The sequence below is a fragment of the Phocoena phocoena genome, chromosome X (genome assembly GCF_963924675.1).
Source record: "Phocoena phocoena chromosome X, mPhoPho1.1, whole genome shotgun sequence".
Classification (NCBI taxonomy): domain Eukaryota; kingdom Metazoa; phylum Chordata; class Mammalia; order Artiodactyla; family Phocoenidae; genus Phocoena; species Phocoena phocoena.
Window position 1 is genome coordinate 39,505,774 of NC_089240.1, and position 14,443 is coordinate 39,520,216.

General features: G+C 37.8%; 1 protein-coding gene across 8 annotated transcripts in view; it reads left to right on the plus strand.

Annotated features, from left to right (window-relative positions):
* The window catches only part of KDM6A (lysine demethylase 6A), a 206,337-nt gene that overhangs the window by 103,970 nt on the left and 87,924 nt on the right, over positions 1–14,443 (plus strand). For all 8 annotated transcript variants that reach the window (XM_065901133.1, XM_065901140.1, XM_065901134.1 and 5 more), the window contains exon 5: positions 6,592–6,650. In XM_065901133.1, coding sequence (XP_065757205.1) covers positions 6,592–6,650 — 59 coding nt within the window. The remainder of the gene's footprint in view (positions 1–6,591; positions 6,651–14,443) is intronic.

Below are 14,443 nucleotides of genomic sequence, written 5' to 3' on the forward strand. Positions count from 1 at the left end.
ATTGGCTTTTTCAGCAGAGGAAGCCAACATGTTTAAAATCATGGAAATGTATAAGAGCATATTTTATTCATAGGCCTGCATATCCAGGCCTGACTGGAGTGGTGGCTGTGAGATTGGGAAAGTTGAGCAAGAGTCATATAACCAAGACCCTTATAGTCAGGCTAGGTTGTAGGTAATCTTCAGAGGAGGAGTTTAAAATAGAGAAAGTGTCATGGTTGAGTTTTTCACAAGTTCACTGGCAATGGTGTGGAAGGTATTTTGAAAGGGGGGACATGGAAGGGGAGGCGAAGGTTTGGGAGCTGAGTTAGGAAGCTATTGAAACAGATCAGGTAGACAAAGGCAAGGTCCTAAATTACCTAGAGAAAGGCAGTAGGAATGGAGAAGGGGATAGATTCAAAGGCTTTTTTTTTTTTGCGGTACGGGGGCCTCTCACTGCCGTGGCCTCTCCCGTTGCGGAGCACAGGCTCCGGACACACAGGCCCAGCGGCCATGGCTCACGGTCCCAGCCACTCCGCGGCATGCGGGACCCTCCCGGACCGGGGCACGAACCCGCGTCCCCCGCATCGGCAGGCGGACCCCCAACCACTGCGCCACCAGGGAAGCCCTCAAAGGCTTTTTGATTGTAAAATGAGCTTTGTGAATAGAATGAATTTGGCTTATTGGTGGGGAAGAGTTGAGACAAGAAAAGTAGGATTACTTTTTGGATTGGTTAACTGGTGAGATTTCTACCACTACATAAAATCTTCAGTACCATTAGAGCATCAGACTCTCCTCTGCAGTGTACGATAATGGGATTTCAGGTATTTGTAGTATATTCAACAGGTGGAGAGTACCCAGAAGGCATTTGGAAATTCATTCCTGGAGTTCTGGAATGCCTTCATACTATTATATTTTTCTAATAGTCTGGCTTGATTTTATTTCTTAATGATATCTCTGCATAAAAAATTGTCTTCAGAGGTGATTACTGGAGTATGGGATGTTTGGAGGTGCTACAATCAGATTGCTATTCTACCCAAATATTGGCAATAGTATAACAATATCTTGATAATCTCATCATTTAGTCAGTTTTGTCTAATAAAATATTTTTGAAAGCTTGAATATTTTACTAATATTCTCTTTGGGAAACAGCTACCCTCTTACTGCTGCATGCTTGTAGGATACTGGGTCTAAAACTTTCCTTAAAAAACCCAAACCATGCTAGATAGGAAATTGCCGTGTCCTCAAAGGGGGGGCGGGGCGGGGCAGTGTTCTGATCTTAAACTTACTGGCACTCTACTGCTGTCTTTAAAGCTTGTTTTCTTTCAAAATCATGATATGTCCATGATGGCCATTCTAGTCCCTGCCCAGTCTGATTTTCATACAGGGTTGCTGCTTGTCACTGTTGGGAGGAAATGCTTTTTCCCTCTTGTAGTTTGGGTGCAGTGGTTGGGAGCCTGCAAATTCACTGACAATAGACAGATTAACAGGAGAAAAGACAAAGTTTGTTTACACATGCATGCTGGAGTTGCCCTGTAATGAGTTAAGTCCCTCAATAGCCAGAGATAAAGGTTTATATATAAACCTAACAAAACAGTCTCAGGGTTTTGGGCTTCACTGAGAAAGTAGGGAAGGTTCTATTGGAGTTTTTGATGCTGATGGGCAGCTGAATTCACACTTCTCAGTACTAAGGGTCAGTATTTTCCCTGTTGGGGATCAGTGAAAACACCTTCATGGGACTCTGGCATTAGTGAACTGCTAACTTAATGAACCACACCCTGCCTTCAGTATAAATTGATTGTAATCTTATTAAGTTATAATTTCTTAATTTGGGATTATGATGGGTACTGTGATACAGTCTAGGTCAGAGGTTGGCAAATTTCTTTTGTAAAGGGCCACATAGTAACTGTTTTACATTTTGTAAGCTGGATAGTCTCTGTGTTGCAACTGTTCAGCTCTTCTGTTGGAACTGGAAGCAGCTATATAGGCAATAAGTAAATGAGTGGGGGTATAGCTATGTTTCAGTACAACTTTATAAAAATAGGTGGCTGGCTGGATTTGGCCCATGTGCCATAGTTTGCTGACACCTAATATAGATACTCTAACCTCTAAGGATTTGGACTGAAGCAGGAGTATGTTTTATAAATAATACATTTCCCAGAAAGTTACTCCCCTAACTTCTCACAGTGGATTGAAGAGTGACTATGTCACATTTAAACTCATTTTCATATCAGTGCCTTTGCTTGGGTCATCCTTCTGCATAGATCTGTGTTTCTCAATGGGGATGCTGTTGGCATTTTTGGTGAGATTGTACATTGGGAGGGAACACATCTTTGTCAGGGCACATAGCCATTCACACCCCCAGGTCATTATTTCCAAAAATGTGTGGATTACAACCCCTGGCTGAGATGGCTTATTTTTCCTTCTCCTTTCCCAGCAATACCCAAGTTCTACCTCTTTTCCTAGTCCTTATTATACTTCATTAACTCTTAAATGGTTGCAGCTAGGAATATATTATTATGCACTTAATTTCATAATCATTTGTCCTTAGATTGTAAGTTCATTGAGGATAGGAATTTTTGTCTTTTTTGCTTACTACTTTCTTCCCAGTGCTAATAACTCTGTTATGAATCATAGTAGGTGCTCAGTAAGTGTTTAAATTACATCGTTTACTGTTATGGAAAAATGAGACTTACCTCCTTGGTGAGATTTATAAGCTCCTGATTAATAGGGACCATCCCTCGTACTAATTCTGTGTCACCCAGGAAACTGAACTTAATACTGAGCTTAAATACTGGGTGGTTCAATTAACTAAACCTGTGGGCATCTGCTATGTGGAAGGCACTGTGTATGCTAGGTAATATACACAGATGATTAGCACTCCTGCTTTCGTTGCATTTTTGTTTGATGGGATGGAATTTAGTCAATACACAAATAGCAAAAATATATTATCAATAGTTAAGAGTGAGCTCTGGAGGCAGACCTAGATTCAGTTCCTATGTCTGCAACTGTCTCTTTGAGCAAGTTGCTTAATATCTCTTCATTCTTTAAATTTCTGCCACCTCAAAGGGTTGTTAGTACCTTTTAAAAGAAATGATGTTAGCATTTTGCATAAAATTAAGTTCTTACTATTATACCATAATGTCACATGCTAGAGACATTATGCTAAGGCCAAATTTAGAGGTTGGAAAGATTACCTCTGGTTTGAGGTGGGAGAAGTGGCAAAGCTTCATAGGGAAGATGGCATTTAAATGCATCTAGATGGATTGATAAAATTTATACAGTGGCAGGGATGGGGATAAGATTTCCTAGAGGGGAAAGGATAAGCTATGAACAAAAGAAGTTGAGAGAATGCAGGATGTGTACTGAAAGCAGAAATGTCCCTCAGTAAACTCATATTTCCACCACACCTTACACTGCCTTCTCTGGGCAATTACCTAATTTGGTGAAAGATGCTGTCTATTGTTATTCAACCATGCTCTCCTCCCCTCCATCTCCCCCACCTAGGGAGACAGTTGTGTTTCAAATCTAAACTTTTCTTGGGTAGAACATTTCATAACTCTGAATTTAACTACTCTTGTGTTCTGAACATCATCCATCCCACCCCCCAACACACACACACACACAGTAGTGTGCGGGGAAGTACATTTTAATCAGTTTGGCTTGTTCAACCCTTGAGTATTGTCCTCAATACCTAGTAAAAGTTCATCTATTTCAGGGATACAGTGGGGTCGTAAATGAATGATCCTGATTGAAGCCGGTTGCAACTAAATTTTAAAAATTTGAATATGAACTTTTGAAATGGATGTTGTCTGAGATCTTTGTGAATCCCCGTATTTGTGAATACCCTTGTAGCATGTAATTTTCTCATTCAGAAAATTGAGGGTATTGAGGATTTAATGAAATTAAACTTCCATGTTTATTACATTTTAAGATCTACTTAAGAAACCTTTTTTCAGTGTTTCCAGAAGTGTGGTTAGAATTCAAAGGAAATGCACAATATAACCCTAAAACAAGTTTTAGTATTAAAAATAATAATTGCATACCAAAAAGTAACCCAGCTATTTATTACACTTTGGTCTTTAAACATCACTGATTCTTTTTCTCCAGTCATTGAATGACAGCGGTTGTGGAATAAGTACTTTAGTTCCCTCACACCTAGCGCAAAATGACTCTGAGGAATGTTCTTCACTGGCTCCTAGAAATTCCCAGCAGTATTAAGTCCCAGTTGCCCACAGCTGCATAGTCAGCCATACTGCACCCTTTATTGGCTTCCTTCCCTTCCCTGCCTCACTTCTCTACCCCCTTACTGGTGTTTCCTAGGGTAACTTCCCAAATAAACCACGTATACTAAAACCTTTTGTCTCAGGGTGTACTTCTGGGGAAATACAACCTAAAATAATACAGTAAGAAACATTTTAGTAAGAGTTTGAAATTTTTTAAGTTTTAGAACATAAGTTTGGAGAACACATAGTGGGTACTCAACTGTTTGCCCTTTTTGAAAAAAGGGAGTAGATAGCTAGTTTCCCATATGGGGGCCAGAGGTCAGATTGAGTCTGGATAGGCATCTCTGTTTTGTACTGCAAAAGGAATCACTGCTGTTTATAGCCCAAAAAGTAAATGGCTAGGTGTCATTTTAGCATGTGGGGTTTTTCTTAATACTAAAATTTGTTCTACGTTTATATTGTGCATTTACTTTGAATTCTAACTACCTTCCTGGCAACACTGAACATAAAATTAAATCCAGTTCAAGAAACAGAAGGAACTAGAGGAAGAATAAAGAGATACAAGCAAGAGAGAATAGGATAGCATAGACATTTTCTTATTCCTGAAAAATAGGTTTTTCTCTTAGATTACCCATAGAATTCTGCTGACGGATTTTTTAAAATTGAAGTATAGTTTATTATTCATTCATTCATTTATTTATTTACTTGTGGCTGAGTTGGGTGTTGCTGTGTGTGGGCTTTCTCTAGTTGCAGCGAGCAGGGGCTACTCTTCGTTTCGGTGTGCGAGCTTCTCATTGCAGTGGCTTCTCTTGTTGTGGAGCACGGGCTCTAGGCGCACGGGCTTCAGTAGTTGTGGCTCATGGGCCCTAGAGCGCAGGCTGAGTAATTGTGGTGCACGGGCTTAGTTGCTCCGCGGCATGTGGGATCTTCCCGGACCAGGGATTGAACCCGTGTCCCCTGCATTGGCAGGCGGATTCTTAACCACTGCACCACCAGGGAAGCCCTAATTGAAGTATAGTTGAATTACAATGTTGTGTTAATTTTTGCTGTATGGCAGAGTGACTCAGTTAATGCATACACACACACACACACACACGTACATACATACATACACACACACACATACTTTTTTATATTCCTTTCTATTATGGTTTATCCCATGACATTGAATATAGTTCCCTGTGCTATACAGTAGGACCTTGTTGTCCTTCCATTCTGTATGTAATAGTTTGCACCTACTAACCCCAAACTCCCAGTCCACCCCCACCCCCTGCAACCACAAGTCTGTTCTCTATGTCTGTGAGTCTGTTTCTGCTTTGTAGATAGGTTCATTTGTGTCATATTTTAGATTCCACATATAAGTGATGTTATATGGTGTTTGTCTTTCTCTTTCTGACTGACTTCACTTAGTATGATAATCTCTAGTTGCATCCATGTTGCTGCAAATGACATTTTAATGGCTGAGGAGTATTCCATTGTATATATGTACCACATCTTCTTTATCCTTTCATCTGTCGATGGACATTTAGGTTGTTTCCATGTCTTGACTATTGTGAATAGTGGTGCTATGAACATAGGGGTGCCTGTATTTTTTTGAATTATAGTTTTGTCTGGGTATATGCCCAGGAGTGGGATTGCTGGATCATATGGTAATTCTATTTTTAGTTTTCTGAGGAGCCTCTATACTGTTTTTCATAGTGACTGCACCAACTTAACATTCCCACCAACAGTGTAGGAGGGTTCCCTTCTCTCCACACCCTCGCCAGCATGTGTTATTCATAGACTTTTTAATGATGGCCATTCTGACTGGCGTGAGGTGATACCTAATTGTAGTTTTGATTTGCATTTCGCTAATAATTAGCAATGTTGAGCATCTTTTCATGTGCCTATTGGCCATCTGTATGTGCTGACAGATTTTTTATTTCAGGGCAGGTTTGATTAAAAAGAAACCACAGAATCTGTCCCAGTTGATTGGATTCTGTGCCATCTGTTGACTCATCAGTTGTTTTGATGTTTTAAAAATACATTGTAGGGCTTCCCTGGTGGTGCAGTGGTTGAGAGTCCGCCTGCCGATGCAGGAGACACGGGTTCATGCCCCAGTCCGGGAGGATCCCACATGCCGCGGAGCAGCTGGGCCCGTGAGCCGTGGCCGCTGGGCCTGCGCGTCCAGAGCCTGTGCTCTGCAATGGGAGAGGCCACAGCAGTGAGAGGCCCGCGTACTGCAAAACAAAACAAAACAAAACAAAACAAAACATTGTAACTATATTGTAATGCAGGATAGATTTTTAATAACATAAAACATCCTGGATACCATATTTTATAGTATTTGTAACATATGTATTAGACATAAATGCTTTTCCTAAAAGTCTCTTTTTCCCTTTCTTTCCAGAATGCTGCCTTTTTATATGGTCTTGGTTTGGTCTACTTCCATTACAATGCATTTCAGTGGTAAGTTGACATAAAACTAATAACTCCAGTTGTTTTCAGTAAATGACTTATTTAGTTTGTATTTTTGTGTGTGTGTGTAATAAATACAAAATATTTTAATATCACTAAGCCTACATTTCCCAATAATCTCCTGAAATTATTAGTTTGTTCCTTCAGGGATATTGACCTACCTTAGATTATTAGAAATATATGTGTTCCTAAAAGAATCTGGTATAAGATTCTGATTAAAGAAGACTTAGATTAGAAAGCTTTGGGAATTTCTCAGTCACTTGTTATGGACTGGTGGTCCCCAGGTTATTTGAACTGGGGAATGACTCTACTCTCTATTCTCAAGTTGGTAAATGGTCTGTGATGAGCAGTATTTCCTTTTCAGACTTTTAGATATATTGACCTCTCCTTCCCTTCCTCCTTCACCAAAAGACACACACACACACACACACACACACACACACACACGAGTGTGCTAGTACTTTTCCAATTTCTAGTAACTAGGCACTAGATTATAAACTCTCAATTTTCTCTTCTATGAAATAGGAGTAATGGTACCACCTTCAGAGTCAGACATTAAATATGATAGAAATATATATAAGATTTTATAAACGGTAAAGTATAGGTCCCTGTTACTGTGGCCTTTGCCCCCTTGTTGTCTTTCTGTTTACCAGACAAGACAGTAACATTCTCTAGTGGAAAGAACATAGTTGAAAGATTGGTATTCTGGTCTCAGCACTGCCACTTAGTTTGATGTGTTTCCTCATTTGTGTGTGTGTGTGTGTGTGTTTTAGGTACAGTTACTTGCCTTTTCTACTCTACAGAGTTTTGATGATCAAATGAGATAATGTACATTTTGCAAACTGTAAAGCCCTATGTAGACATTTTTTGAAATATATTCGACTTTGTCAGAGTGCCTTCTATTCTCCATAATTTTAAGCTGAGTGGGTGCTGAGAAAGTCCAAAGGAACATTTTGACCAAAGGTTTTAACCCTGTCATATACCTGTTGGGCATCCTGGATATTTATTACAGAGCTTTTAAATATGCATTGGCAATGATTTGATATGGTTTCTCTAAAGATGAAACTTAAGACATGAATGACTTTTCCCAGATGCCTTTTCTTTCCCGTTTGCTTTTGGTCCTGTTGGGTTTTGATCATCTGTGGAAGCACTGCATTGTTAGAGAACACCTGTGTCGATAGAGTATTATAATCATTCAAATCACTCATTTTCTTTGTAAACAAAGCTATAATTGATCTTTATAAAGAAGCTTTGTAATATTTTTCTTTTAAATTATCCATCGTTGTAGAGCAAGCCTAAATTTAAGCCTCCTAACTTCATAGCCAGTGTATCATATGTAAAATCAAGAGTAGATTAGGACTGTTTTAAAATCTCTTTACTTTCTTGAAGATGCTATTCATAGAATTCACAATTCTAAACTTTTAGTACCAGAGTGGTCTTAAGAGATAACTTAGTTTTTTTCCCTTAATTTTATAGACGTAGAAAACAAGGGGTGTGTATGTATGTGTAACTCAGTATTATATAACTGTTTAATTGGTGGCAGAAGCAAACTTATGCTCAGATTTCCCAGTCTAATTATTTTGTCTGTTGTAGTCTGTCCCCAAGTTTGAAGATTGATTGGTGGTTATTTTTTAATCAGTATTTGTAATTGTTCTCCTGGGCACATTGGTAAAATCTTTATGGCCAGCCAGAAATAATTTAGATGAAACTCAAGGCAAGGACCTCTGCAGTTTAGAAATGAACATGTATACCTCACACCAGTTACTTTTCACCTACCTGTGATAACTTGTGAACTCCCTGTAGATTGAAGATACAAGCATAAGATCAGTAGTGAGGTGAAGCCATCATCAGTTGAAAATTGGATTGCATTAAAAAGTATGTGACCATGTCAAGTTAGGGGGCTTGTAGTGTGGAAAATTATATCTTTTGATTCCTTATCTGCATATGATTTCTGTGTCCTTCAGTTGGCTTAAGAAATGAAACTGAAATGATATAAGAATGAGGCAATGTCTGAATTAGTAAGTGCCTTCTGTTCTGTTGATCCTGTCCTGGTTACCACCATTTTCTCATGTCTTGAGTTTCAGCTCTAGCTGCTCCCTAAAATGACATACCTCACACCCTCTCTTAATCCATCATGGATGTGTGTTTCCTGTCTTGCTGGTCAAATGTTCTTTCACAAACTCTGTGCCCCAATTTTTGCTTTCACTTATCTTGCTATTTCTTGAACAGCCACAAAACTAGAAGGCATGGAGTAGGTGCTTGGTGAGAGTTTTAGAGTATAGCCTTAACGGATAGGAACTTCCTTAGGTTAAAGCTATACTTGTGTTTTATTTGGTTTTACTTATAGGTGGCTATTAATTTCTGGGAACAGACCCACCTCCACCCCCAACACATACTAAGTTCTTTGGGATTTGTTGAAAAAATATTTCCAGAGAAGAGTGTGGTATGCCTTTTTTGTATTGTTAGCTCAGAATGTTCCATCTCTTGTACATTTATAATTTAAGTAGAATTTAATATTTGTAAATGGTGTCTGTTGTTATTTAGTTAGATTAAGTATTCGAGAATAATGTGTGCAACCACCATGTGTGTTGGGTTTGGTGATGGCGACTTAATAAATTAATAAGAGCAATTTTATTAACTGGTTTTATCTGTTAACCTGTTTGTCTTGTTTCTTGCCATATTATGCTCCCCCCGCCCCCTTTTTGGGGGGTGAGTTGATTTTATTGTTAGCCTCTGGATGAGTTCAGTTATTTGGTCAGTTTTTCCAGTTTCAATTTCAGCCTCTTAGAGGAGCCCATGTCAGAAAGTAGTAGAGCAACTGTTACATCCTCACTGGATTTATCATAATTATTTAATTTTACTATTATCGTACACAGTAATCTGTGACCAAACTTAAAATAAATATAAGGAGAAAGGAAGACATAGAAGCCCATAGTAAAATGCATGCAGCAGAGAGCTAGAACCAGTATCTATAAAGCTGTTCCTTTCCATGTGCATGAGTGCATGCCCATGCCTTCACTTGTTCTTCTTCATGAGGGTGGCATATTGCTAAGGGTACCTTGAACTGAGCTTTTCCTTGCCTTTGTAGTAAGAAAACTATATCCTTGGGTGAAAGGAATTGAAATATATACAGTAATAAAGTATTATAACTTATAGCCATATTTCTAAATATACCTCCCTGAAAATCCTTATCATTCTTCTCTCTCTAGCCTATAACCTTTTGTATTCCCATTGATCAATATCAGAATGGTCTTATAGTGGCAAACCTAAGAGCTACATAATTCTGTGCCAGAGGCATAGGATTTTGGAAATTAGCTTCCCAAATCTAATTGATAAGCCCTGGTAAGGAAATGTAGTGATTATTATTATGTTGACATCAGCAAGGAGTAGGGTAATGAGATGGAGGTGAGATTAAAAAGACAGAAATGTTAACACATTACAAGGGAGCTTTCTCCAGGACTCATTTCCCTAGCGTGTACGAATTACAAGTGTTCTTAGGGGTGTAGGAATCTCTGCTCTCCTTGTAAAATCGCTGCTTTGAGTGCAAACATAAACTTAATGTAGTTTGAGATAACCACCATTGATCCTGAGGCTTGTTTAGCATGGAGTCTGGCAAAAACTTAATATTTAATATATGTTTTTGAGCTATCATTTTGCAAACTAATGCTCTTAGATCAAAAGTTTTTTTCTATTAAAATAAAACTTCACGTTAACATATGTTGAGTTTATTCTGTTCGCTGCTGTTTTGAAGAAAATAGCAGATAACTAAGGCAGTTTTGGTAAAGTTATGCTTACCAGTGACACATAGATTGCCAGAGAGAATTTGGAAGGGTTTGGATTGATTAAGCTTCAGGGAAATTATGAATAAAAACGTAAATTTTACAATAGGGGTGGGAAGAAAACATCCCACTGTCCACAGTGATGAAATGAAGATGGCTGGAGAGGGCAAAAGAACCAGGAGGTAATATATTAGCAAATGTCAATGTGAATAGCCTAGTGTATGATACTTCTAACTTATCCTCACATTTAAGGTCCTCTCTGTTTCAACCTCAGATGATCTTTCTAGACTTATTGTTCCCCTAAATATATTCTTTGTGTCAGTCACTACTGTATTAACATTTCCCTGAAAATGTCTTGAGCATTTTTTTACCTATGCAAGTTGGTTTGTGCCATTTACTCTTTGGTCTGCCTTCTCCTTCCATCTCCACTTTAAAACTCTTACCTTACCTTACCTTACCTGTCTCTTTGAGTTCTTAACCAAATCTATTTGTCTCATTTAGAAGGAACCTCTAAATTTCCAAAAATATATATATGTGTGTATAGAAGTGTGTATATCTGTTGTGTATATATGTTATTACTGATTTAGAGCGCTAGAATATGCTCCATTTTATTAGTATGAAAATTTATGGAATTAGTTCCTTTATCTCTTCAGATATCCCTGAGGGAGCTCTCTGGACTCAGCATTATTAGCTTCAGAGAACTTAAAGTTTTATTATGTCTCTTTTCAAATGTACTAAAACTGTGCTAGGATGTTTAGTTAATATCATTATTTTTCTATAGTTTGGTAAAGTTCTAAAGGAGGCTTTTAAAAAAATGGCTCTAGAAATCTTATTAAAAATGACCATTGTTTTAAAATATATTCAGCATGTGTGTGTGTTTTGCAGGTAGTGCTATTGAAGTTATCATTTCCTTTTAAAACTTGTTAACAATGGCAAACATTAATTGCAAAAAATTTTAAAGTGAAAATTGATAGAAATAATTTTGGTGATATAAAAACATTCTTTAGATTTTAAGAAAATGCATGGATACTCAAGCATAGCAATATGCACTTGTTTAAAATTTCAGTAGAGACTGTGCTTCAATATTTGAAAACTATAAACCTTTCCAGGTATTGTATCATTAAAAGTATTTTGTCATTTTAGGTAGCCATTTTTCATGTTCTAAAATTGTCTGTCAGTCAGAATACTGACGTCAGCAGAATTTGTATGTGTTGGTGGTTTAGTCTAACTTCTGCTACACAGATCATGTTCTGGCTACATGTGGTTTGGTGAGATATGAATGCATTAAAATGATGACCAAAATTAGGATATAGTCTGAGTGGTACCTGTCTTCTCCACACACTATCCCCCTCCTAACACATAAACACATTCTTTTTTCCTTCCCACCCCAAGGGGTGGATGCAACACATAGGAGAAGGAGATGGTAAGAGTTTAGAAAAGCAAGTGAAAATGAACTTGCATCTATTTTGTTAGCTGAGGAGAACTGATCAGTAAAGAGACTCCGGAGCATCCCTTCCCACCCTCTCAACAAGAAGTCCAGTCATTTAATTATAAAGAGTGATGACATCAGTAAACATATATTAAACATTTTCCTATAATGTCTAGAGTATTTAAAAAATAAGAGGAATGTAAACTTCAAGGAATAGACTACTTTGAAAAACTAGAGACAGCACACTGACAGGTAAAGAGTAAAATGATTTGATTATAGAGTGGACCTAACTGCTGGTTAACATTAAGCAAAAAATAGTTGATGTTGAGTTTGGGTGGTGAGTCTTAAAGGTAATAGTGGATTTAGAGTGAAGCAGAAGAATGAAAATATTCCAGGTCAGGAGACCATCCTGAGGAGAAGCCATGAAGCCAAGAGGGCCAGTATTTGCATGAAGAAATTCCTAAGATATGCCAGCTCACAGCTGAGGAGGAGCAATGTTTAGGGCATGGCTGGCAATGGGTATAACTGCTCACAAACCTTAAATGCTACATGGAGATTTGACTTGAAAGAGTATCATGGTTAGAGTATCATGGTTAGTAGGCAATCACAGGAGCCACATATTTTAGGAAGCATAGGCAAGCCAGAGGAGAGCAAGGGAAGTCTTTAAGGAGACTATTTCAGTTATCTGATAATGAGATATTGAAGATTGAGTCTGCAAGTATTGAATTTGAGGGAAACTTTGAAACAACCTGGAGAACTTGATGAATAGATATATATTGTCCTCCCTTGTCATGGGGCACTTTTAGTAGTCCTTAAAGAGCAGGCACAGTGTAGCCCAGACTAGTGTATTGTAATATGTATTTTTGCTGGTAGGTTAATAATTTTTTAAAAGAAATTTCCAGTGTGTTAACATGTGTAGAGAACTTTGTAAAATAACCTGTGTTTCTTGTACTTGTGTGACATTGTGAACTAAGTGGATAAGAACTAAAGGCACAGAAACTGAGACAGTAGGAAATATTTCTCCTGTGGGGTTGTTATTGATGATCTGTGTTTTCCTTCTTCCCATTCGCATACATCCTTCCTTAGACTGTTTTTCTTCCTATCTTCTTTTTCTCCTTTATTCCATCTTTCCTTTGCTATCCACCACTTCCATTCTTTTTCTTTCATGTATTTGACTCAGGCCTGCCTGTCGTCCGTCCCTCCCGCCCCCTGGTTAGTTTTGTTTGTTTAAAATTTTATTGGAGTATAGTTGATTTACAAGGTTGAGTTAATTTCAGGTATACAGCAAACTAAATCAGTTGTACATATACCTATATCCACTCTTCCTTGCCTGGGTTAATTGGCATGTGTGGACATTGCTTAGTTCTGACCCATTCCATAGGAGTTCTCTGACCCATTTCGTAAGGTAAGGTTAATTAGGACTTTATGAAACATTATCCTCAATTTTTATTATTGTAAAATGTAACATACTTAAAGAAAATTAAACATAAGTATACATCTTTACATGTTATTTATAAAATAAACATTCATAACTATCACTTGGGTCGAGAAATAAAAAATTGCTATCATCCCAGAAGCTTCCAAAAGCCCCTGCATACCGTTTCCCAGTCACATCTTATCTTTTAATTGACATCATTTATTGTTGCAGTTGTTCTCTTCCTAACCTTTTTTATGCCCCTCCCCCAACACGTGTGTGTTGTATTCCCCCCGCCCCCCACACACCTGTGCACACAATCCGTTCTGTTAGAAGGTGGCGCTCTAGACATGACCAAGAGAATATAGAGGCTGAAGCTGCACCTCCTCTTATTAGAAAGGTTTGAGAAAAGTACAGAGAACTTCTTAGCAGTATGCCGATGAGTGTCTTCAAGTCTGATTGAGAGAAATAGGAAGTCACCTTTGAATGAGAAAGGTAATTTACACGAATTCTTTCTTATCAGGCCTTTGACTCCCCTCTGCTGTCTATACACACACTAAATAATAAAACACATACACAGCCCCACCCATTTGAAATGCCATCTTAACACATAGATGCCGAGTTCCTCTTCAGGACAAAAGTATTTAGCCAGATGTAAAGGTATCTGATGCTCCTTACAGTAAATATTACCTTTTAGAACCCTTAATTTTATACTAAATATATAATCACACAGGTTTTTTTGGGGGGAAATAGAAAATATACAAGTCAAAATAAAGTTACTTAAAGACATAGGGCATGTTGTTTTGCTCTATTTTGTGGTATATATTTTGAACTTTTATAAAAAAGATTGACTTTTGTTTTGGAATTGTCTACGATTCTAAGTAACCTCCTTTAAGATTAAATAGAAGTAGAGAATAGTTGATAAAAAGCTTTGCAAAGAATATATTAGCTGTACTTGGGATAAGCCTTAAATCATGTAGAGAGATTTAAAATGCTGCCTAAAATACTGTTATACCTGATACTATAGTTTTCAAAATTCAAAGTAGATGTTTTTCTTTGTCATAATTTTAATTCATTTTTGAGTACATAGTACATTCATGTGATCAGATTAAGTGATATAAAAATGTATTCAGTGAAAAGTGTTCCTTCCTCATCCTTGTAT